General features: G+C 38.2%; 1 protein-coding gene across 1 annotated transcript in view; it reads right to left on the bottom strand.

Moving 5' to 3' along the window:
- The window catches only part of DOCK2 (dedicator of cytokinesis 2), a 166280-nt gene that overhangs the window by 30248 nt on the left and 110767 nt on the right, over positions 1–25265 (bottom strand). The window contains exons 30-34 of the mRNA XM_065690729.1: positions 21169–21247; positions 10684–10784; positions 10537–10595; positions 7561–7709; positions 2168–2253 (exon numbers count right to left, since the gene is read on the bottom strand). Of these exons, the coding sequence (XP_065546801.1) occupies positions 2168–2253; positions 7561–7709; positions 10537–10595; positions 10684–10784; positions 21169–21247 (474 nt within the window). The remainder of the gene's footprint in view (positions 1–2167; positions 2254–7560; positions 7710–10536; positions 10596–10683; positions 10785–21168; positions 21248–25265) is intronic.

Genomic DNA, 25265 nt, shown 5'->3' with positions numbered 1-25265 from the left:
TCTGCAGGCATCATTAAACAAGTTCAAGGGTGGAACAAAAAAATATTCTCTGAAGATAATATGAAGTGACATCTTTAGAAGTGTGGAGACCTTGAACTTAAAGTCTTGTAGAATGTGGGACAGTATCAAGGGGAAAAAATATGTATATTAAAGAAAGAAGGGTACTTTGGAAAGGCAGGAGATCAAATGCTGTGAACTGTATTTGATGAGATTATTTAACTGCACTACTCAAAGATGGGGTTTAACTGCATAGGTTACACCAGTTCTCTAAAAAATACTTGCATGCAAGAGTAAACTGCAAACAAGACAAGCAAACAGATACACAGCTCAGAAACAGTGAACTGCAAAGAGCCTCCTGCACAACATCTGAAGGAGGCTCTTCTCTCTGTGTTGCTAAACTCGCAGTTTGAATACCTTCTCCAGGAATGAAATATTTCAAATTAGACATTGTAGAAATGTTCAGAGAACATTCCATATGGTAAACTGAAATACTGGGGCTGTTTACCATAAAGAGAAGGCTGAAGAAAACTGAACAGCAGCTTTCAAATTTGTTAAAAGCTGCTACAAATTGAAAAAAAAAAATGATTCTTTGTGTCCCCTGTGGGTAAAACAAGAAATAACTGGCTTAAACTGAAGCAAGGAAGATTTGGTATGGATATTTGGAAAAAAGCTTACTAACAGCAAGGGAAGTTTAGCAGTGCAGTCAATGTCACTGTGTCAGCTGAATCTGCACATTCAGAGATGAGTAATTGTAGTGACAGCTCAGGCAGGCATCATGGTTTAGGCTTTGCAGTGGTGTAAGTAAGAACATGATGTACTTGCAGACCTGGTTTCGGTCACACCACTAGCTGCCCAGATACACACCGCATCGCCTCTTAGCTGTCATAACTCTTGAAGTCAAACCACATTCAAAATGGAAACATTAGCTTATTGCTCCCAGTTCACATAGTCACTGAATGTCAGGAAGCGAAAGAAACATCTTCAAAACTTACCCCATCCTTGCCAGTGTTTCAGTTTCAAAGAACAATTTCATATTACTTAAAATGTGTCAGTACTTCTACTTTTTCACATCTGCCTCTATATTTTATCTGCCTCCTCATAGGCCAGAAATGAAACTAAAATACCAAACATTTAAATTATGTTTGATTTAAATGATGTTTCTTTTTAAAGTCACTATTTAATCAGAACATAATTACATATTATTTGCAGAAGATAACATTTCCACATTATTCTTTGATCATAGAGTTCAGTATTTTTTACAAAATTATCTTTTCCCTGAAAGTAGATTTTTTTTTTTCCACTGCTGTATAGACAAGGATTTGAAGCTTCACCTGGTGAGGAATGGGACTTTGCCAGGCTTGCTACCCCTTACAAAAAAGCACAATACATACAAGGTCACAGACTTGGAGAAAGTAAAAAACATACGTGCTACATGTCACAAGGCCTGTACCGATTTTGTTAGGTATCTGTACTCAATAACTATTAGGTTATCAGGGCTAGAGAAAGCTCAGGAGGAACAATGCTCTTCCTCACTGTTACAGTCCAAGGCCCAGAGCTAGGGATGCAGTCTCAGAGGCAGGCATGAGGATTCCTACACTGCCCAGTACATCCCAAACACAGCCTGCCACAGGCACAGCAAGCACCTCTATCAGGCTCTGGGATTGTTAGAAACAGAGAAATAGAAATGTTATGAATAAACTGCCACATTTTGCAATATTTTCATTCCAGTTGCCTTATGTAAATTCAGACAATAACCCCTTGGAGTCCAAGCTACACATTGAGAAAAGCAAGTAAGACATTCTAAAATAACTTCTTACTACTGTGAAATAAAACTATGAAATGTTATAAAGAGAAATACATGGGAAAGACTAAAAAAGTGAATATATGATTATCTTTCTTTGAAAGTTGGATAGAGAAATGCAGGTTAGCTATAATTTCTTCATAATTTAACTAGAACACAGAATACCGAAAAGCTACTAGAAAAATAGTTCAAATGAAAAAAACACAATCCAAACCAGGTTTACTCAAACTATATGTTATTTCCATCCCTTCATGAAAACAGCTGCTAAGATTCTATGTTATTTTTAATTGAGGTTACCAGTTTGAGAAGGGGACACAATAAGATAAAACCACATCCCAAAGGCATTTGTTCTGATGCACTACTTACATGGACTCAAAAAGCTGCATGTAGTGCTCATCTCCTCGTCCTCCTTCCACCTCATGGTCCAACTTCAGAATGATTTCATTTTCAAACTAAGAAAGAAAGAAACAGAGCAGATACCCAGAGGTCAAACACATTTCAAGATAGCATCAAAAGAGTATCTGAGGATTGTTTGTCATATCACCTGCTCCCAAGAGTTAAATGCTTGAATGCATTCCAGCTGAATAATGCCCACCTGACTGTCTCCAGATACCTGTTTCTTAGTGCAAACTGATAAAATAACCTGAGGATATACATACATACAGTTTGTTCGGGGTCTTCCCATTTTCTAAGCACCTAAAAGCATTGATTTGTGTGTTTGAAAAATGTCCTCAAACAGTTGATATTTAGCATCAGACTTGTAACAGAAATACAAAAGATAATTTGTTGGGTTTTTTTGAGAGGTTTTGTGTTGGGTTTCCCCTTCTCCCCCCCCCCGATATAAAATGATTTTATGATAGTATTTTCAAGAGGTATGAAAGATCACAGATTGATATAAGGGTTTGGGTTGGAAGGCACCTTAAAGATCATGAACACATTTGAAGTTGACTCAGTAGGAAAGTAATGTTCATGAAAACATGAATAGCACCAGTTTAAAAGCACATAGAATGGTTAAAACAGTCTGCTGCCTGGATGAAGAACATACAGTGCTGTTAATTATCACTAAGATGCCTACATACAAAAAGTCGTTGCTGAATATGAATTTGCAAACCTCTACAGTGTGCATGTGAGAAACATTAACAGCAGAACAGAACTCCAGAACTGAGCAGCATTAGTCCAGTAGTCCAACAGAAGCTTGCAGCATGTGTTTCATCTCTGGGCACACTGAACAGGCTCTATACTGCTCCTCGAAATACTTAATGACTTCAGATCTCAGAGTCTCCATTGTGAAATACTTCCCATAACGTTCTCAGAGAAAACTAGAAATTGTTTAGTAGAAACAGAAATCCCTTTTTCTGATTTGAGTAGAAGGACTACTACATTGGTGCTATTTCTTAATTTTATTTTCTATAAGGGTGTCAAATAAGAGGGAACCTTATTTTTTCCTTAGAGGATGCAAAAAATTTGGTTTGTTAGGAGCACCAGTACTCTGTGATCCAGAACAATTCTTTGTCCTGTTACTTGCAGGTTTTGCTGCTCAAATATTAGCTCTTTCTCTGTAATTTGAATACAAATTAAAGATCGCCAGTGGAACAGTACATACTATACCAATACCAGAGAATAAAGTGCTATAATTGACAGATAGAGAAACAAGGGGGGAAATAAAATTACTTTGGCTGCTTCAGGGTGCAAAAGACATTTAAAGGACTCAGAATTAATTTCTATGTGTAAATGCTATGTGTATTAGTCTATAGATGTTAAATGGGTAACATGGCAGTTTCAGGACAAGGCAATATTAAGCAAAACCACCTAATCTAGTAATTTTCTAGAGGTTTTTCTGTGGACTTACTGTGGTAAGACAGAAATCAGTGAATATAGTACAAGTCAAGCACCAGTTAAATGCCATCCACCTCTTAAATCCTTCTTAGCACTTATTCAGCAGGTAGAGAATTGATTACTTCACTAGGAGGCAATCATTTCACAGATGCTGGATCAGGACAAAAAAACCCTCTTCCTAAGCATCTTTCCTGCAGTTTCTCAACAAGCTGCAGAAAAGACAGTTGCTTGAACCAAACCAGATAAAATAGCTGGCAGAAATATAAAGTTGTGGTGGTTTAAACCCAGCACCAGCAGCTGCTTGCTCAAACCTGAGTGGGACGGGGAGGAGAATGGAAAGAATGAAAACCCCAAGAGCTGAGATAGAACAGTCCAGTAACTAAAGTATAAACAAACCTACTACTTCTACCACAAATAATAATGTTAACGGAAATAACAAGGGGAGAGAATATAAAACTAACAGGGGAAAAAAACCCAAAACAGTAACCAGCAGTGATGCACACTACAATTGCTTGCCACCCCCTGATCAATACCCAGCCAAGTAGCAATCTGGGCCTTCTGGGTAACTGGCCCCAGTTTATATACTAGGCATGACTTGCTGGGGTATGGAATACCCCTTTGGGTACTCCTAGTTTGGGTAAGGTGTCCTGTCTCTGTTTCCTTGTGGTTTCTTGTGTCCCTCCTCACTGTCAGAGCATGAGAGAACGAAAAGTCCTTGATCAAGTGCTACTGAGCAACAACTAAAACATCGGTGTGTTATCAGCATTCTCAGTCTAAAGCCAAAACACAGCACTGCACCGGCTACTAAGAAAAAGAAAAAAATAACTGTTAGAGCTGAAACCAGGACAAAAGTTTCAATGTGTCTGTGCCAAAATTAAGCCCTGGAAAGGGTATTTCTCCTCTCACTTAAACAGAGTGTGCCTAATTGTTATTGGCAAAAATCTGATTTTAAAACACCTGCTTATCTATCTAATAGATCCCAGAAATCTCCACATCTCTGAACACACTTCAATACCAAACTACAAAACATATCAGCTTTTTCTACATGGATCTGTCCAAAGCACCAAGCCATACAAACCCACTGTCTGCTAATGGATTGATCTCACATGCTTCTGAAATCTTTATATATAATAAAATTTCAAGTAAGAAATATGATTGTTTACAGCAATTAAAGATCACATGCAGCAGAGGAGCTTGCTGAGAATACCTTTATTCATTAAACCTTTGACAGCTGTTAGCTCAGAAACATACAGGGCTCCTTCAGATTCACTAAGAATAAACATCTATCCTCTATCAGTAAGTCTGCAAGCCCAAGAGCGTACCATCAGGCAGCACTACTTTCTGGCACAACCCAGTGACAGTGGAAAGCCAACAACCTCCCCAGATGGCTTCAGCAACTGGTGGAGCCAGTGGGAGAGACTAAATTGAAAATACCAAGCACAAACAGAAGGACTTATTTGAACAAGAATATGAACACAGATGGATTACTCTTTCCTAAGCCAATTTAAATCCATAACATAACTTGGATCAATGTTTTGTAAATTATATTTTCATTTGCATTGCAAAGAGCCATTTTTTAAATTTCATTTTCTTTTTTAAGTAAGTCTTTTCTAGTTTCTGGCCTCACATGATCAGGTAGAACAAACAGTATGAGGTTGCTTCATGATGTGTCTTGCATTGGGAAGTCTTAATAAAATGCACAAGCTGGAAAGATGGGTTATCAACATTTCAGGATGGGATTCCTTCAACATGTGCCCAACACAAAAGCAATTATGTTCCCTTTATACACCTATGTGTATATCCCATTACACTAACTTTAAGAATAGTAGTCATTCTTCAAATAGGCAGAGGTGGAATTGTGTTTTCTCTGGGATTAGCTGATTTCCTAGAAAGAGCTATATAAAATAAAATTCCGACTGGATAAATTGAAATAACTTTACTCCCTTAGTGCACATCAATTGTGTGCATAAAGCAGGACACAGCCTCCTGAGCTAGCACCGACACAACATGTGTCCAGCAGAAGGGAGCCCTGCCACACACGTGTCCTGGCATATGACCATGTCAGGGTATGGAAATCAATCTTTTGGGGAAAGTTTATTAAACCATCTCTCAGGCACCAGTCGAGCTCTAGTTCAAGTGCTGGTACAGCCTCAACTAGTAAAGATGGCTCCCTTTGTGCTTGTTTCCCCTATCTCATTAGAAAAGATTAGATTAGAAATGAATTATTTATGTTTAAAGTTCAGCAAAGTGATGTCTTAATTGAATGTCAGTCTGGGCTCTTGAATGCCTAAGGCAGTCTTGAAATAACATGCTCAAAATTTCATACTAAAACTTTAAGACAATATCCTTTATAATGCTCACTACCACCGTGTTAGTGAAAATTGGCCACTGGCAAAAGGTAAACTTTACATTTTTGTGCATCAAATAATTTTCCACTCATATTCATTCTTTGCCTTTTCTAATTAACATGGTCAGAATATTAAGTCATAAAACTTAATGTGCCTTTCCTTTAAAATATATATTCTTAAATACTCACCAGAACTCCCAAACTTGCAGATACAAGTTTAAGAAATGTATCTTAATTACCAGATACATAGGAGAGGATAAAACCTGCAATTCTTAACAGTAAATGACTACAGTTCCTAAAGCAGATCATTAGAAACCAATGAGACTCAGCTGCTCAATTATGAAACAGTCATACTGCCATCTGATAAAAATTACCTCTTGTTTTTAAGCTGCAAAAAAAACAACCTCCGTGTCCCACAGCGCTGAAAAAATAGCACCTGAAACCTACCCATATTAGCATAAGAAGTGGTTTAAGGGTGACACAAGTGGCTGGCACCTTCCAGGCTCCTAAGCTGCTGTTCCTGTTAATCAGTCACTATGACTGATGAGCATTCAGGATTTCTGCTCTGTACAGATCTGTGCATCATTCCCAAGAGACAAAATATGAGCCAAGAGCAGGAAAACATTTTTAAGAAGCCAAATACAGGACTACTAGGACACTGAGGGAACAGATGCACAGAAGCAAAGTGGCTTTTAAGCTTGGCCTTGAAGCAGAAGCTTTGCCCTGTGGAATACAGACCAAAATGGAAATACCATCTGCTTGCTTGTTTCACACGTGGTTGACACAGAAATGCCCCACGTGATTTTAAGCATTAAACATAGCTGGACATGTAAGTGAGAGATCTATATTTACTCCCTATGAATGCCTAAAATTATGACTTTCCGTTTGCCACTTACTGTTACGCAGGTTTTTCTGAATTCATTATTTGTGTAACTACAAAGCCTGAATCTCCACTTTTAAATTCACTGTGAAAGGCAGTGTGCCAACACAGAATAAAGTGAGGGCTTATTCTCATTGAAACACAAAAGTCAGCTTGGAAAGAAACTGCCCAGGTAGACACAGCAAGCAGTGGCAGGAGATTCAGATCACTTTCCCAACTGTCCTACCCCACCATGCCACTATCAATCAAAAACCTTTAATACTTGTAAATTTAAAATCATTTTTATGATTTTAATGACTGTTGAACATATTTTAGGAATGTCAGTTCTTCACAGTGGTTATTTTTCTTACAATAAATATTTAGAAAAGCTGGAGTTTCCTGAGAAATCTGGTAATACCGAATTAAGTATTCCTTTTGTCAGATAGCGTGCATAAAGAATTGGATGAAAATCCTGCAACCACTCTGGGCCCCCATTCCAGCACCTCATTGCTGTCATTGTCATGGAAGCTTTATTTAAGTCCAACGAAATCACCCTGGAGAGCCTACAGTCACTTGCACAAGAGCTATTCCTTTGTTCTTAATAGTTTGGATTTTACTTTCCGTGAGCAGAAAAGCCCACACAACACATTTTCCAGAAATAAACTGACCTCATAGCATTTGGATTAATTTCCTTTCTCATAGAGTATTTTTAATTACCTTCTTGAATTCTCCTGTCCTTTGATATTCACACAGCATCATGTCAAAGAAAATTGGGATTGTGGCTTTTTGTAGTTCAACTTCTGGAATTAGAGTCATTTCCAAGATGGGGCCAACCATCCCCGGAATAAAGCAAATTTTATTGTGGCCTGAAACAGAAACACAAATTGGGTATTTGAGAGGAAAGAAAAAAAAACGGAACATCTCTTCTGAGAATACATTTAGGACATGCAATCATTTAAAGCAATGCTTCAAACCACCTGTGTCGGTAAAGTCTTATAACTTAGTCACTCATCTCTACTCCCTGTCAGAACCTGAAAGCATGTTTAATGGCTACAGCCTCAGCCTAAGACACTAGAACTGAGTGCAAAAGCTTATGCCACTCAGTTGCGATTTCCTGTGACCATGTCTGTTTTTCAGCTTTTGGCATCGCTTTTTAAAAACACAGAGTATAAAATAATAAAAAACCCTAAGAATACCCCAAATTCCATCAGTAGGAGAGCGCCGCAGGATAATGTCTCGTGGTGTAATGTTTCTGGCTTATGAAGGGGAAAAACATTATTTGTTTTCATTTCTGAATAGCATCAAACTTTGCAACCAATAACTCAAACCAACCAGAGCAAAAAACATTGCGAGCAACACCAGAAACACTATCCCCTAAACCCACACCAAATCATCTTGTAGCACAGCTGTTACATCAGCTGCCAAAAGACATCCGAACCTGCAAACAACTCAACCAGGTCCAAGATATTCTTCAAATGCTCCTTGTTTGCTGGGGAATAAAAATATTTGATATGTGGAACAAACCACCAGCAAAATCCCTCGACCTGTGTAAGAGTGCCAATACTGCCCACCACATGTAAGAAGATAAAAATACTGTTATGAATGTGTCTGGTCTTTTGCTCCATAACTGAAAAGTATTGTGATTTTCCTCTCACATGGGTGCCACACTCATGTAATTCTAAGCACAACTGAACTATGACTTTAACAGTTTATGCAACATCAGTTTCAATTCCACTCACGTTGACCAAAATCATTATTAATCCTTGTTAAATCAGTAACATCAATAAGGTTTAAAAGAATCTTACAGAGACTGAATAGCTTCCAATGCCTATATGTATTAGACCTTTCAGGTCTGTAATTTTTAACAGCTACAGAAATTCATGTACTACATAGCTATCCATTCACCTCCAGAATCTTTACTTTACCAAACAATCCTCTGATATGAGTAGAAAAGAAAAACTTTGAGCTTAGTAACAGCAGTGCTATTGCTTGGCCCAGAAACTACTCCTACACTTGAACCCAAAAGAATTTAGCACATGGCCTCAAATAAACACACCAAAAAAATTAAAAATATAAAAATGCTTTTTGAAGACTATCCAGCCATCAGCAACTGTTGTTTCCACTGCAGGAATCAAGAGTAACATCTCAAACCACACAGTGACTGATAGGCAGAGGAAGACAATCTGCCTCAGAAAACAGGGCACTTCCTAATTCGAAAGGCCCTCTGAAGGTCGCAGTATGAGATTCTCTGACATGCATTTGCTTGTTTCAATCCTACTGTACATGTACCCATCAACTGTAACTTATAAAGATGCTCCACTGCTTGTCAGAATGAAGATTCCTTTTTGTTAAAGCTACAGAAGAAGCCTGAAAATTATAGAAAATAAATAGAAGGGGCATTTAGTCTTAAGTGAGAATTATTGCCTATTAGTTTGAAACATTTCTCAACCGGTATGTCTCACTTTTCCCATTAAGAATGTAAAACAATATTATTCAAATAATAATGCATTTGGATATTAGAAAACAATTTTTGGTCTTCACCATTCTGCTAGACAGAACTGTTAAAGGCCCTTAATTTTTATAAAACCATTGGGTTTGCTGGTTTTATTCTGGACTCTCAGATCCAGCCTGAGGAGGATGCAAACAGCAAATTTCAGATACACACAAGAGGGGAGAGTGCTTCTGCAGGATTTGTTGTAAACTGAAAATTTGAAAGTTTATTTCAAGAAATAGATTTTAATTGTTCGGGATTCATTTGAATGGTTCCACAATTCATTTGCAAACAATTAATTTGAAATTTACACCTACCAGTAGTGAAGAGGACAGTGGTGTTAAACTAGGAAATTAACGACTATGCTGAAAACAGGTTGGAGAGTTCATCAATTAATCACCAAATGTATCACAGCCTTTAAAATCTTGACTACATCTTTTTGCTATATCACAGCACAACAATGCATTAAAAGTTATTTTCCAATAAGAAATACTAAAAGAAAAAAGTAAGAAAGGAAAGACTGGAAGGGGGATATGTCACCAGAAGCAGCATGTGCAAGGTGATGAAATAATTTCAAATCTCCAGGCAAGCGCTGATACACCTGGGAAGCTAGAAAGTTTACAGACGTCATAGAGAATTTTCACGTCCTAATACAAGAAGTCTGCAAAAAAACACACATTTGGCTTACATTTTAAAGTATCATCATAACTGTCTTCATTGTATGTTTCAAAGAACCTCTATCTTACATATACTCATATAACAACATGTTGCTGTTCCCTTGACCATCAACTGTCAAAGGAGCAGTAGCAGAACGAGGCTGTACAGCACATGTAAAAACATTTTCGCATTTTAATGCAGCAGATTGCAAGTCTGAGCCAAGTAATTCCTGGAACTGTAGATTCAGAATGAGCTTTCTTGGGGAAAATTTATTTGGTCTCTATTTCAGCCAAATAATGTTTCTGAAATCTTCTGATTCCAGCCGTCTCAGAAATCTGAGAGCAGGTTGTGAGTTCTCTTAGGAATAAGCAATGGGCAGCAGTCAGACAGTATCTCATGTCAGTCCCAAGCTTAATCACAGGAATGAAAACATATGTAAGTTCAAATAGCAGAACTATTTACAGAAGCCCTTCATGTCAAATAGCTGTCAGTGAGAAAGGCAATATGCTGTGGATTCGGTTGAATTAAGCCCATTTGCTACTCACCAAGTTTGTACCACATGTCCCGGATAGCAAAGCCAATTAAACATCTCATATCTCCATATCTAGAGGAAAAAAAAAAAAAAAAAGGTATTTTTATCATTATCCTAATTTTACTAAAAAATTGAAGACATAAGCTAAAGTTCTGCTTACTTGTTCTGGATTTTGCTGTACTTTGCATGGGAAAAGTTTTCTAGCTGTAGTGAATCTTGGGTAATAAAAGCCACAGCCAAATGAAAGTAGTTGTTCCACAGCTGTAAATTGAATATAAGGAAATTATAATAGTTTTGAGAAAAGCAGGAATCATATTAAACTATGCATAATGCTGAATAATTTATGGAACCAAATGATGCAAGCAATATGAGATTGTTATATTATGCAAAGATGTACATCATCGGTATTATGCAATTAGCTGGAAAGCAAGCAAGAAAGCAGGAAAGATGCATTTTAATGACCACTACTACAGATTTGCTCTTAATAACACAGCAGTTGAATAAATATTGCTAAAAAAAAGATTCACAGGAGATTCATTAGCTAATGACATTAAGACATGAACCATAGCAGGCCTACTGAAATACATTACGTGCCAGTGAATCTTAACAACATGGAGCTAAAGGCATCCAATATAATTACACTGTATTTCAGAAGTACTTCAAAGGGCTTCTCTTTGGAATCTGATTCAACAACCATTTCTGTGCAGTTCCAATATATTTTGCTAAGAGCTCTCTACATGAAACAAGGACAAAACACATCCCTAAATAACTACTAATAGCACTAATAGTGAGGCATGTACTTGAAATAAAAGGCAAACCCTTGTATTTCCAGTGCACAACCCTGCGTTTCTGAAGCAAATCACTTGTACTCCAGACAAACAAAATGAGGTACTTCTTATATGCTAGAGATGGAGAGGGGAAAAAAGATACTTCACTAGGAAACACAAATTTAAGGAAGTAAAGACTATTTTCAGAATCTTCTAAGCAGTCAGCAGTGATGTTAGACATAGCAGCATCTAAAAATATGCATGGAAGGTATCAGTGAGATGGTAGGAAGGCAATGGCAAATGCATTCAGTGGTAATTGAAAGGATGGAAACAAAACATAACATTATTACCCCAGTTTGGGAGCCCTAGCATAGCCTAGAAATGTTTCATCTAAACTGTAAGTGACCTCTGTCCTTTATAACCTGGGAAACTTGGGTACAAATAACCAGGAAAAATAGATACCAACACACACACGCAGACATTTCCTATACTAGGTAAGATTCTCAAACATGCTTTACAATGTGAAGATCCTGCATATAATTCATTTTTCCCTTTGAGGCCCAGCTAAAGCTCTCCCAATCAGGCTTGCTCATGTAAAAGCCCTGAGGAGGGCTGTGCCCATCCATAAGTGATTTGAGTCCAGAGAGCAGTCATCTCAGTGCTGCCAGCCAGCTGCAAGTGGCATGGCACTGGAGACAGCAGTGACTGGTGTATATTGCACCATTCAAAGATGCTCTGAATGCACCCAAGCCAGCCACAGCCTTATTAAAAACTACATTTCAGTATGAGCAGCAATTTTTCCCCCTTAATTCAAACATGTAAATTACATTCATATCTAGTTTTTGACAGTATACTAATAGTACGTAATAATTCAGAGCCTTTTTCCCCCAGGAAAAATGTTATTTATGCCCTTGAAGGCCTGTTTCCCCCCCCTTATCAAACATTTTAAAAGATTAATTTGATCAGTTTAGAGTTTACAGTCCCTTGAGAAGCTGAACTTATTGACATGTAGGGAATGTTCTTTGCATATGTCAATTATAGCAGGAAAATGGAAAATTTCTCAAATCATTCTAGACTATGGGGAGAGAAATGAAACCTGTTGCTACAGCTAATAGTCTGTTTAGTCACCTAAGAGCTCCAAACTCAATGTCACTTTTGCCAGAGACACATCCTAAAGACTCAATATCTGTATACAGAAAATACATTTTCTTTTGTCCTCTTAGTACCCTGTGATGGCTGAAAAAAATATGATTCTTTACATTTTGATAGCATATTCAAATTATGGACTTGCAAGTTTTAAGCAGCGAAACAAACTAAATCCTGGGAGGCAAAACAGTCTCTCAAAAGTAGAAATTGGCAAAAGCTGAAAAAAACAGATTTTTTAAATGCAAAAAATATGCATATGAGACCTGTTCTGTTTTCTCAGGCCTGCAAAAATGTTCCAAGCTGGTCTGCATGTGAACATGTAGTTATCCAGCATGCAGCAGGGCTGAAGTGATGTAGCACAGTGAGAGAACCAGAGCTCTCATGCTCTGGTTTGTGTGACACCTGCACTTTGCTTGTTTCTTGAACATGAGCCCCAGTGCTGAGCTGTCAGCTAGGGACAGAGCGATGGAGACAGAGTGAGAGCTGAGAAGTGACCCATCTCTGTCATTAGGTATCCATTGTTCACTGCAAGCACATGCTGAGATGCAGCAGGCGACAGCAGCAGCACAGGATGACCTAGTGCGTTGTAACACAGCGGAACATGGCAACTACATTGCCTAAGCACAGTTCAACCATGCGAGCCAAGGGCCTCAGATCCATTCCCCTCTATACAGGTCTAAGGGAACTTAGAAGAAAAGGATCTCTCAATCCTGGGATTTTTTTTTTTCCCCAGAAAGCAAAAGGTGCCTTCCCCCTGGAAAATGTGACAGCTGCTCCACTGGGAAATGTGGAGTTAATTTAGTAAGAAATTCCTATCCATTGTGCAAAGATGAGGAGACCTGGATGATTTCCAGGATAACTACCACAGGTTAGCCCTGCTGCCTCCTCTTCAGACAGCCCACTGGCAGAAAGTCTTTATGGCATGACTGCCTATCCTTTAGCCCCTGCTTTCTCTACATACCTCTATGCTCAATTCTTTTCGATAATGTAGGAGAAACTTGAAGTCCTTGGAGACTTTTGAATTGCTGACAAATTACTGCAGATCCTAAACGTACTCTGGTATTTCATAAAACAGGCTAGATGATAGTTTCAGTTTGGGGCTGGGTTTTTTTTCTCTTTAGATATTATGGTAAAATCAAGTTCAGCCCCTTGAGAGCAGCAGACAAAACATTTCAGATAGGTACTGGGTTCTTTACTTGGATTTCGTAGATAAATGACACTTAAACATTCGGCCTGTATGCAGAATTGCAGGTAGTTACGAAGCTATTGAGGTAGATCAGCTAGAAATAACATTTTGAGTCTTTGAATAGCATTTATAAGAAATGATCTATTGATTTCTAGGATGTATGACATGCTCAGTATGTGATGGTTTTACGTCAGTAATGTTCTCTTTCACACTCTGGAATACATTTCTTCATCACTTAAAACTAAAGAATTTAAAGGAAGCATCTATTTTTTACTATTTTTGTGAGCCTTTGAATATGAACAATTTTAAACAAATGAATACTAACTTGTTTTAAAGAAATTGATCCGTTGAATCAGCCTCAGAGACTGAACTTTAGTCACACAGAGGGCACACAGGCTGCATCACACAGTCCTAACACTGCACTTCAACACTCATGAAAATTATTCTGCATTGTCTTTTATGGCAACACAGTAAAAAAGCAGACATTGCTAAACAGAGGCATAAACAGGATGTGAAGATCAGCATTCAGAATAACTCACCAACCGATAGCCATTACAACTTCAGCAAAGCAAGCTCTGTTTTCTGTTTGAGTAGTCTTAACAAACATAACTTTCAGAGTTACAACTCATTCCTAAACTCTGTAAGTTACAAGCACAATATTTAGTGTTTATTCCCATGTTCTGCAGCTTGGCTCATGACAGGTTTAGTGTTAGCTGTGAAATGGAAGAGAGTATTCAGCATCCTGGAGTAAAGAATTGAGAATCCTGTGGGACCTCTGCCAAAATTCCTTTGCATTGGTTATGTGCTTCAAAAGGGATGAACAAAGGTAGAAAATTTTCAGGTTAATGAAAATACGGTTACAGAAGCTCTGAAGACACGCAGTACATTATATAAACCAACAAAAGTTCATTTTGGTTTTAATCTTTAACGATTTTTGTGTCATAATCTCATTCTCTATTTGGTTTTGTCAGAGGCTCCTTACTTAATGATACAACTTCAGAAAAATACTTGCAAATAGTTTCTACTCCAGGCATCTGCCATTTCTAAACCTGAAAAAGAAACATTTTCTTTTAAATCAGAATGATGTTATAATGGAATGGGGTCTATGCCTTTTATAATAAAATTCTGTGGTGGGAATATAGATTATTAGTATTAAATTATAATTGCTGTAACATTACAGACTTAAAAATGTAATTCTTTCTAATGCCCTGTAAAAACAGCAATAACAGAAGAGAAGGGTAGGAACTGGAATCAAGAGCACTGTATCTTCCACAGTAGAAACCCCATGATAGCTGTGCCTGAACACAACAAAACAGTTTCTGTTTGTTCACTCTTCCCTGTCTCTAACATGTCAGAAGCTGCCACCTCCAGTCAGAAACATAAAGAGAACATTGCACAAAAACCTCATTTCAGTGAGTGCAGCAGCATCGAGTGCAGCAGCTTTAAGTGCAGCAATGGCCGCTGACTGCATGAGAGTGCTGCAGTGTGCGGTCACTGCTTGGGAATGCTTCCTACACAGAGCAGGACTTTGAACCCCAACACTGATGGGGCCAGGAGCTGAGAGTAACAACAGAGTGAAAATACGCTGCTCCCCATGACAAAGACAACGGCTTGCTAAGGACACAGATACCAGCAAAAAACAAAGCAATGTCATCCAAAGTCACCGTAGATTCTACATAGGTAAACATGCACACTGGAAAATGTAACTGAAACTTTGAAGTGAACCATTAAACACTGTTATCTTCGTTATTCTGTTGATGGAAGACTGGCTTACAGTTCATTCAAACTAAATAAAATTAAGATAAAAACCCACAACTTTCAAATTGAAAAACTGAATTCTGCAGGCACAAAAAGAAGAAATAAAACCTTCTTGTTCTGCATTTATAAAAACACGGAAACTGTTGACAGTTAAGATATCTCAAAAATAGAAAGGTCATTTAATTATTCTATTTCTATATAACAACAAAGAAAAAGTTGATTCACATTTGAACTTACTTTTTTATTTCACACCTACAACTCTATATCCATATGAAGAGATAATATTTGTCTTCAAAATTGAACTACCCTCTAGTATTTGCTTGCTTTAAAATCCTTGTGAATTGAATACATGGCAAATCAGCTAGCTGGATGGTCTTCGGTATAACATAGAAACGGGTGTACAAAGGCACTTTGTCTTTCTGACAAAGGTCTTGAGACTGCTTAAGGAAGCCACAATACACCCTGCTTATTGTTGCTTATGTGACACCTGGGGTGGGGTGGGGGGCTTGTAACACAGAAGCTTTCAGTCAAGCAACATTAGGATTTTTGATTGAACAAGATGGGGCAATTCCTACAAAAGGTAAAAGAGAATTATACTGCTAAGTCCCGGGATTGTCCTACCAATCACATAAGTATACTTCTCTGACATCCATAGAAAATACTATGAATGCACATATTGCCTAATTACAGAACCACACAATGGTTTGGTTACAATTCAACTCAAGAAATCAAGAAATGCTCACTTTCAGGGAGCATTTTTTCCAAAATACATTCTACAATTCATATATTTGTTTGTTTGTTAAGTCTCTTCTGAAGAATCCATCTCAACTCATCCTAAATCAGGAATTTGCACATTATTCTGGTGCTTCTGTTCCACTACCCTGTAAAAGCCCAGCAGCAAGGCAAGGATCTGGACAAGTATCTGACCTCTGCATCTGAAACTGGCAATTCCTTACAAAACTGGTACCTGATACAGAACAGCAAAAAAGCAAAAACACACACCAGCAAAAAAAATGCAAAGATTGCATCTCGTTCAAATCCATATGTTGAACACAGCTGAAATACCTGCAATGGCTTTATTTCCCAAAATTGTCTTTACTAGTAGAATCTGGTAACAAAAAGACAGCTCTACCCTTCAGCATCCTACCACAGCTCCTGCAGAAACCCCCAAACACCAAAGCCAACCCACAACACAGATCCTCTACAACTGCCTAACGGGATCCTGGCTCATAAGCACCAGAATGTGGTAAGCAGTGGGGATCATGACTGGCTGAGAAGACAGTGCTGCAATCAGTTAAGAGAATCTTTATGAGTATTACTATAAATGCTATATAAATATCTATAGTATTAAAATCTAGTGTAACAGTATACTATAGTATATTACTGAGAGCAGATGGAAAAAAAAGTAGAGGGGAAAGAGAAAATATAAGCAATTTACAATCACACAGGTAAAATATTTTATTGACACAAAATGCCATGAAGAAGTCAAAGATAAAACTCAACACCATTAAGGTATATATTGTTCTTGGTCTTCAGAGGAAAGCCTAATCTCAGACCTGCTTCCCTAACTTACTTTTTGCATTTTCCTTGTACACCATCAATATATCTCCTTCCACTATCTCAATATGCTCATTCCGAATATTCTTGAACTATTAAGCTTTCCATAGCTGCAAACTTTCAATGACACAATTTACATTTGAGTGAACTTTTTCTAGTCATATACACAGAAGGCGTATGTGGAAGGAAACCTGGGAGGTCAGCTATTCGGGCTCCACAGCCCAAGGCAAGGTCTGCTAACCTTCCTCAGACAGGTCTCTCTTGCATCCGTTCTTTAGAATCTTTTAAGTGAGACGTATCTCCCAGCCTCTCTAGATAATATGCTTCAATATATATTTCAGTACACCTGTGTTTATGTCTAACATAAATGCAAGTCAATAACCTATTTCAAGTACAGAGACATGAATAGAATATAAACTGCTAAAAGTTGAAGCTTTTTACCTATTCCAATCATTTCTACTGAAAGTTCAGATTTCTGTGAACTAAATCTTCATACTGCAGTTTACTTCCAGTACTGCAAGTGATGAGCTCGAGTATTCTCTGGACACAGCTATGGCCAGGAACCTTTTTTACCTCCATTTAACAAGCTCCAAAAGAGTAGCAAAAATTTCTTCATTGATTTTGTCTAGATTTAAACCAGCATTTTTTAGTTGCTTGGTTACTTCACAGTCTGATTGTTTAGTTTGTTTGTCTGCCATATACTGTCATGTAATCATTTAGCCAAGTGACAAACCCTCAGATCTCCTTGACTGTGCTTTAAATCCCTCTTTTAAAATAGTTTACTTCAGACTTTTCTTCAGCTATTTGTTAATAATCAGATTTGAAAGCACCATCCTGCAAACAGCATAAGTCATTCATTCATTTACAAAGAGCTTAAAGGTGCAACTTACTTAGAGATATACATCTCTATTTTCCCTATGCTAATATATTCCATTTTTGTAGTTAGATCACCCTTAATCAGGAATATTACAATAGTTGTCCCTGGTTTAGCTTCCAAATTCTTGAGACCTCATTCTTGCTGCATATGCTCAGGAGCGACTGGAACTTCACTCATCCCTTTGTCTTTGAAACCAGAAATCAACAGGAGACTAGACTGCACGAAGGCTGCTGCATGTTGCATCACTGACCCTCAGTCAGAGCTTGTGCTTTGTTTTGTTTTTTAAATGAAATTCCATTTGTTTCGTAGAAACTCCATATACAATTACTTACTTATTAGTTCTACTGTAGTCACTTTCCACTCTTTGTTCCTGTCCATCGTGCCTCAATACTTCAAAGCATTTAAAGACAATTTTGTAACTTTAAGGATAATGAAGTGTTTAGGGATGACACAGACTACTCTCACCATAAAAGCTATGTCTAGCATAGTTATACAAAATTATTGTTAGAAATAAAGTTGATCCTCAGAAAAGGAAGAGGGTGCAGTAAGGGGCCTCTCAAGTTCCTCATGTTGATTAATAACATGTTTAGGCTTTAGTGCTTCTCTACAGTCAAGTTTCCATAGCCTGAGTAGTTGCAAGACACTGACTTATATATTTTTTTCAAAAAATTAAGATATAAAAAACAATAAAAGAACCTTTAAAACATTAAAAGCTCCAGCTATCATTGATTTGAATACATACATATGAGTGGGAAATCAAATGATCATTTTTAATCAAGGAAATTAGACAAGATGCTCTGCATTATTCCGACCTTTAGTCCCATACCAGCTTTCTTAATGGGTATATTTAGGGTACTATGAGAAGGGTTTCATTGCTTTTATTTATGGAAGGAATTAATCTATCTCCCCGACTTGTACTATAAGTCTCTTGTGAAAACTGTAATGGTCCAACAATTCTTTTGATGGCACTACTTATTTCCTATACTGTTGTTTAGCTTACTCAAAGCCTCCAGGTATTTGACAAGTCATGAATAAAAGAGCAAGCATTAATACATTTGCCTGAACTACAAGGTTCAGTGCTGAACTACAACGTCCCTGGTTGCTTGATAACATTTGGGGATGCACAGAACTGCCACTGGAAACATCTGAAATAACAGTGGCAGGTTTAGGCTGCTGCTGTAACATTTGGAAGAGGCAGTGTACACCTTCAAATGCTGACAGATACACAGTGCTTACAGTAGTCTGTGGTATTGGTAGCCTACACATACTGATGTCCACCAGACCTACTTTATTTGCTTTTAAAAGGTACTGACACATTGGGCAGTAAAAATGATCAAGTGTTATAGAAATGATAGATTACAAAGTGGGTGTTAATAAATTGATACAGCCTAAGAGAGGTTCTATCATAAGTATATCAAGGATATGAGGGTTTCCAGCAGGGATACTTGGTAAACAGAAATTTCAAGTTTGTCAGAATCTTTTCCTATGATTCAAAAATCTTAATAATATTCTACATACACATTTGTAAAATCACACCTTTCAAAGGTACAAAACTTTTAATAATTATTTATTGATTTATTCCATCAATTTATTGACTTTTATTGCATCAAAAGGAGCGTGACCAGCAGGTCGAAGGAGGTGATCCTGCCCCTCTACTGTGCTCTTGTGAGACCTCACCTGGAGCATTGTGTGCAGTTCTGGTGTCCTCAACATAAAAAGGACATGGAACTGCTGGAACAAGTCCAGAGGAGGCCACGAGGATGATCAGGGGCTGGAGCACCTCCAGTATGAAGACAGGCTGAGGAAGTCGGGGCTGTTCAGCCTGGAGAAGAGAAGGCTGCGTGGGGACCTCATAGCAGCCTTCCAGTATCTGCAAGAGGCCTATAGGGATGCTGGGGAGGGACACTTCATTGGGGACTGTAGTGATAGGACAAGGGGTAACGGGTTCAAACTTAAACAGGGGAAGTTTAGATTGGATATAAGGAAGAAGTTCTTTACTGTGAGGGTGGTGAGGCACCAGAATGGGTTGCCCAGGGAAGCTGTGAATGCTCCATCCCTGGCAGCGTTCAAGGCCAGGTTGGACAGAGCCTTGGGTGGCATGGTTTAGTGTGAGGTGTCCCTGCCCATGGCAGGGGGGTTGGACCTGGATGATCTTAAGGGCCTTTCCAACCCAAATGCTTCTATGATTGTGATTTTTTTGATCATATATGATCTATAGATCAATAACGATATTTATTGGTTTTAATGATTTTAATGATTATTTAATCAAGCAGCTCTACATTTCATAGTTGGAGGCCACTGTAGCTATATATGAACTGAATGGGTTTTGCCTTTCTTTTTACTATTGTCTTTTCAACTTTTCCTGTGTAACGCCTGACATGATTGCTCCAGCTATTTGTGACTGAAGTGGTTTTATGTGAAGGAGGGAGACCCCAGTACCCAAGCAGTTGTTAGCAAAAGCCTAAACATTAACATGCAGTAGATCACTTATACCAGATTGCAAGTTGCAAGATTAAAGATAAAATATAAAACCCAAGAAATGAAGGCAGAGCCCTGAGCCTTCTCTGAACTTCATGACAGGGTCAGTATGTTATTATCTAATGAAGAGATTAGATTTTTGCAATCAGGAGCATTTTTTTAACTTAAAGCATTTACTGTTAACCACAGTTAATATAAACAGTGAAACAGAGTAAATTTTCATACTATACTTTGTCATTGTGTTTTCTATCTACAGCACACATCATAATCAGGTAGCAGTTAGTGACACATCCTGGTTCTAAAACTGTATTTACATTTTAATAACAACTCAATGCATGTGAAAAGTACAGACATTTTCATTTTTACCTAAAGCAAGCCAAACGTATGGTAAAATGCATGACCAAACAGTAAAGTTACAAAGACTGATACTGAGCAAACTGAAAGAGCTGCCTTAATTTAAAATTATTTCAGACATAATTACTACTAAAATACAGGAAAATAACTGGATGAAGATAAACTTATAAGGGAGGACTACAAGTTAAAAAAATAAAATCTAAGTACTGTAGGATAATCAAATCAAGTTAAGCTCTTTCTGCCCTACATTCATAGAAGCGATATTGCAAAGGCTACGTGCAGCACATCAAAGATTGCCTTTCGGAACACGGTTGGCAAAGGAAAACAAGGGAACAGAGTTTTCTGCTTGCCAGTTCTGAGGGAATCTCAATGCAAACTACTCTGCTTGGGTGCATTATCGGAAATAATCAAAGTATGGTTTTCCTTTCCTGGCACAAATCCACACTCATTTTGATACTGACATGAAGTGTCAGAAGAGGCTCTGACAGACCAGAGTAGTTACTTTACAGCCTAAATACTTACTTGGACTTCAAAATTCATATTCTCCAGAAATTTCTGGTTCATTGTCTCTGCAAATTTGTTGATGGCTCTCAAGAAAACCCTAAAAAAGAAAAGCAATGATACAGGTAAGTGAATATAATCACTGGGAATCTCTTCCAACCATACTGATGAAAACACATTTAAACACTGAGCACACTGGAAGTAGTAAATTCACACATATATGATAACAGTGGATGACATTCTGTGCAATGGGGTGTTATTTATAGGCTGTTATACATTGAAAACATAAGTACACTATTGTTTCATCATTCAAAAAGTTTCTTGATCCCCACAGAAAAATTCAGACAATGTAATCTCTTTTCCCCCTCTGCACACTGCATTGCACTCCTGAGAAAACACAGAGAGCAATCCTTTCAAACACAATTTTACTTTCTATTTGACAAACCCGAATCATTTACAAGCATTATTGCCTTCTCCTCCTGAGCTTGGCAGCTGAAAGGGTTCCTGTACTTACATTATGAGTTCGGAGCTGCCATTGCATTTCCCCAACTCAAAAATATCCTGTGCAGTTCTGGGTTTCCTCAGAGGCTGGGGAGGCAGGGAGCAGGGGGAAACACCATGGCCCAGCTTGCTCCTCAGGTTGATGATAAAATCATATTCAAAGCTTATTATTATGGAGTTATTTCTTCCAAAAGGATGAGAGCGAATATTACCCCTCTGGCTTGAAAAGCAGCACCTATTTATGCTCTTTATTAATGCAGCAAGATTAAGGCATTTTTCTAAAACTAAACTCTTTGTCTAATTTTCCAGCCCAGCACCACTGTAAAACAAAAATTAACTGTATCTCTAAATATTTATAAAGTTCATTTAAATAATTCAGTTTCATTCCATTTACAAGTTTGAAAACAAGCGATCCATTTCCCTCTGCTTCATAGGTAAGAGTTTCAAAAGTTTTAAGGTAAAATATTTCTAGGGAAAACACTGTGGGAGCAAACACGGCAGCCAAAAGACATGAACACAAGGGAAAAACAATCTGAACTGTTCAGATGAGATGATGGACTGTCAACTAGCTATTACTAATCAGAGAAAAGGTCTATATAGGCATAAGGTCCACACCCCACCCCCCCTACACACACACCATCTTAGTGTTCATAACATCTGAAAAAGCAATAATTAGTATCATTAGCAGAAGATTCAGAGACCACAGGATATCCATATGTTACTGTCAAAGGAACACGGTATCCCTGGTGCTGGATTCTGTGTGGTTGTCTGGTCTCCCACCTCAACAAGATAAGCACATAAAAAAAAGAAATAAAAGAGAAGAAAACAAGCAAATAAATGTGACAAAGAAAGATTCAAGCACATCTAATGGATTGGGCATGACACCTGAGTTCTTTAGTCAGGGGACACTGTATGCCTGAGGAAAAACATGGCAGAACTTATAAACTCAGAAGTACCATGGAGATAAGAGACCTGCTGTTCACCATTTCTCATACAAGCATTTGAAAGCACTGAACAAAATCAGCATGCATTCAAATAGGCAAAGAGAGAGGTTTTATGCTAGTCTTGCTCAGCTATGGAACTCCTTCCTGCAGGATGCTATGAATGCCTGAGTTTTATACTGGCTTAGAAGTGATTAGACAGATCAAAGACAAAAGGAAGGGAGGACTAGTAAATGTCATTGCCCACTGAAGGCTGAGAGAACACAGCAAACAGTGCTACTTCTTCCCAGCTCTGCTGTTATAGTGTTCCCTAGGCAGCCGTTCCTGAGGCACTACCTGGAGCAGAACAGTCACTGAAAGGAATTTCACTCTCACCAGCACCAAAAGAAGAAAGAAAAACTTGCATGGGCTAAATTCAGTTTCTTAATGCAGGATAAAGCAAAAGTTCAGGTTTTGGCAGGGTTATGACAGGGACTGCTGGTTAACCACAATGCATCATTCCAAAGAAGCTCACTGCTTCACTAGGGCAACACCTTGACTGGCCAGACTGAAATCCTTGGTTATGATCCTGGCTTTCCAGGAGGAAAAAGTTCTTTGTGAAAACCTGAAGAAGAAGAGTTTCTTTGCATTGACAACATTCCTCTGGAATGCTGATGTGATCAAGGAAATAGTCATTTACACACGGTGTTAACATCTTGCCAAGTCCTTTTGTTTAATCTGGTCAGAGGGACACCACAGTATTAATTACAACAATACCTGTGGCACTGAAAGGTAACAGACTTCTAAAGGTGCTGTGTTGCTCTGCTGCATCACCACACACATTCAGATAAGTGTCTCTCCAGTGGTCTGGGCATAGGCTGGTCCCATCTTCTAGCACTAGCTCAGCCAATCCTGCCAGCTGAATTAAGGGTATGACCTGTGAAATGCTGCCATCAGATCACCTCAAGTTCAAGAAACCTACTTTTGCTCAATACTGCTCTTGCAGGTTATCCCCACTCTCCTACACAACCTCTGTGTACTCACCAACGTGCCCCTGTACCCCCTGCAATTCTAGCCTCTGTTGGTCTGATCAGGCTGCTGTACTTCATTTTTAGCCTTTTATGTGATTAAATCTTATTCTGGAAGATGTGATTTCCTCTGGAGCTGCCCCATGCTACCCACAAGCAAATAAACACATTCTTCCCTAAGGCTTCATGCTTATGGGTACATTTATTTCTACAAGACTGCCACATGCTCGACACGAACAGTTCAAGATTTTGCAAAAAAAAAAAAAAAAAAAGGGGGGGGGATTCTAAAAAGAATGGTCTACTTGAGATGGCACAAAAATTACACAGCGAGGCAGAATCGCAGGCGCCCACATGTTATTCTGTCTTTCGGCAGCCCCATTACTCTTCTGAGTAGGAGTCTGGGGTCAAGGTCTTTTTAGCATCATGTCTCTTCTCTAGAACTATATTGGTCTGGATTCTCCTTTGATCTACAAAGTATATTTCTTGCCAACTCATGTAATCAAGTTCTTCAGCTCCAGCTGCTCAGAGATAGCACTTCCCTTCACTCCAGCTCTTTGAATGGAGTAGAAGGGGGTACCCTCCATTTCTAATTCCCCAAATTCCCTCTATTTACACACTACTCGAGCACCTACAAGGAAACATGTCACCCAACTGTCCTGTTTAGGAAGAATCTGCCATGGTGCTGATAATTTGCCTTACATTAAAAAAACCCACACTTTTAGGTACTTTGTCTTTTAGCACAGAAATATCATGCAAGATACAGTAGAAATAATCATAACATACACATGAAATTTATTAGTGCCAATCTATTTCATAATATGGACATACTGTGTGTCATATTTCTGTATTTTGTGAAGAGCTTGTGGTTTAATGTTAGCCATACAGGAAGAGCTTCAGGGACACCCAAAAAATATTGATGTACTTAATGCCCAGTAAAAATGACTGTTAATATTTAAAATATCTATGGTGTTCTATACAGTAGAATCACATGTGACCTATCTTCTGCGACTACGGTGTTTGTTCTCACAGATATTTTTATCTGACATAGTGAAATGACACATTTGCAGGAAGCATGCAATAATTCCAGAGTGTCAGGTTCCAAATATTTCCATGCATTTGTATTTTGCCTGAAGGGTGTATCTATTTCTGTCATTGGGAGTCAGGCAGTAGGTTTGATTTCTGTTCCTGGCTCCTGCCAATGCCGTGCTGTTCTACCTCAATGACTCCAGTTCTATATGCCTCAATTTCCCCTTCCACCAAAAAGGGGCAACTAATTAGTCACAAGTAGTAAGCTTTAAGATTTTTCTGAAAACAAAAGAATATATAATTTTAATAATAATTAGAACACAATAACTGATAGTATATCCCTGTTTAAACACTGAAATATTGATCCAGAAGGAGAGAGTTGAAGTCATTTGATTGGAGAAGTTAGCATTCCTTTCACGATTATTCATAACATCAGTTCTCAGAACTGACTTAACAAAGAAGGTACAGCTAGAAAAGAGATGGTAGGAAAAGCGTGCCCAGAACAGCTCAGAAAATACAATATGTACTGTCTGGCCTCAGAAGAAGTTACTGAGAAAAATTACTGGAAGTGTTTATCTTGTCACGATGCAACAGAACCTCATTTCCCTTGCTCCTGTAACAGATCATTGGAGCTTATCTTCTC

This window comes from Lathamus discolor, chromosome 10, assembly GCF_037157495.1.
Source record: "Lathamus discolor isolate bLatDis1 chromosome 10, bLatDis1.hap1, whole genome shotgun sequence".
Taxonomy (NCBI): domain Eukaryota; kingdom Metazoa; phylum Chordata; class Aves; order Psittaciformes; family Psittacidae; genus Lathamus; species Lathamus discolor.
Note: the sequence above shows the minus strand (reverse complement) of the source record. Positions and strands in the feature narration are given on the sequence as shown.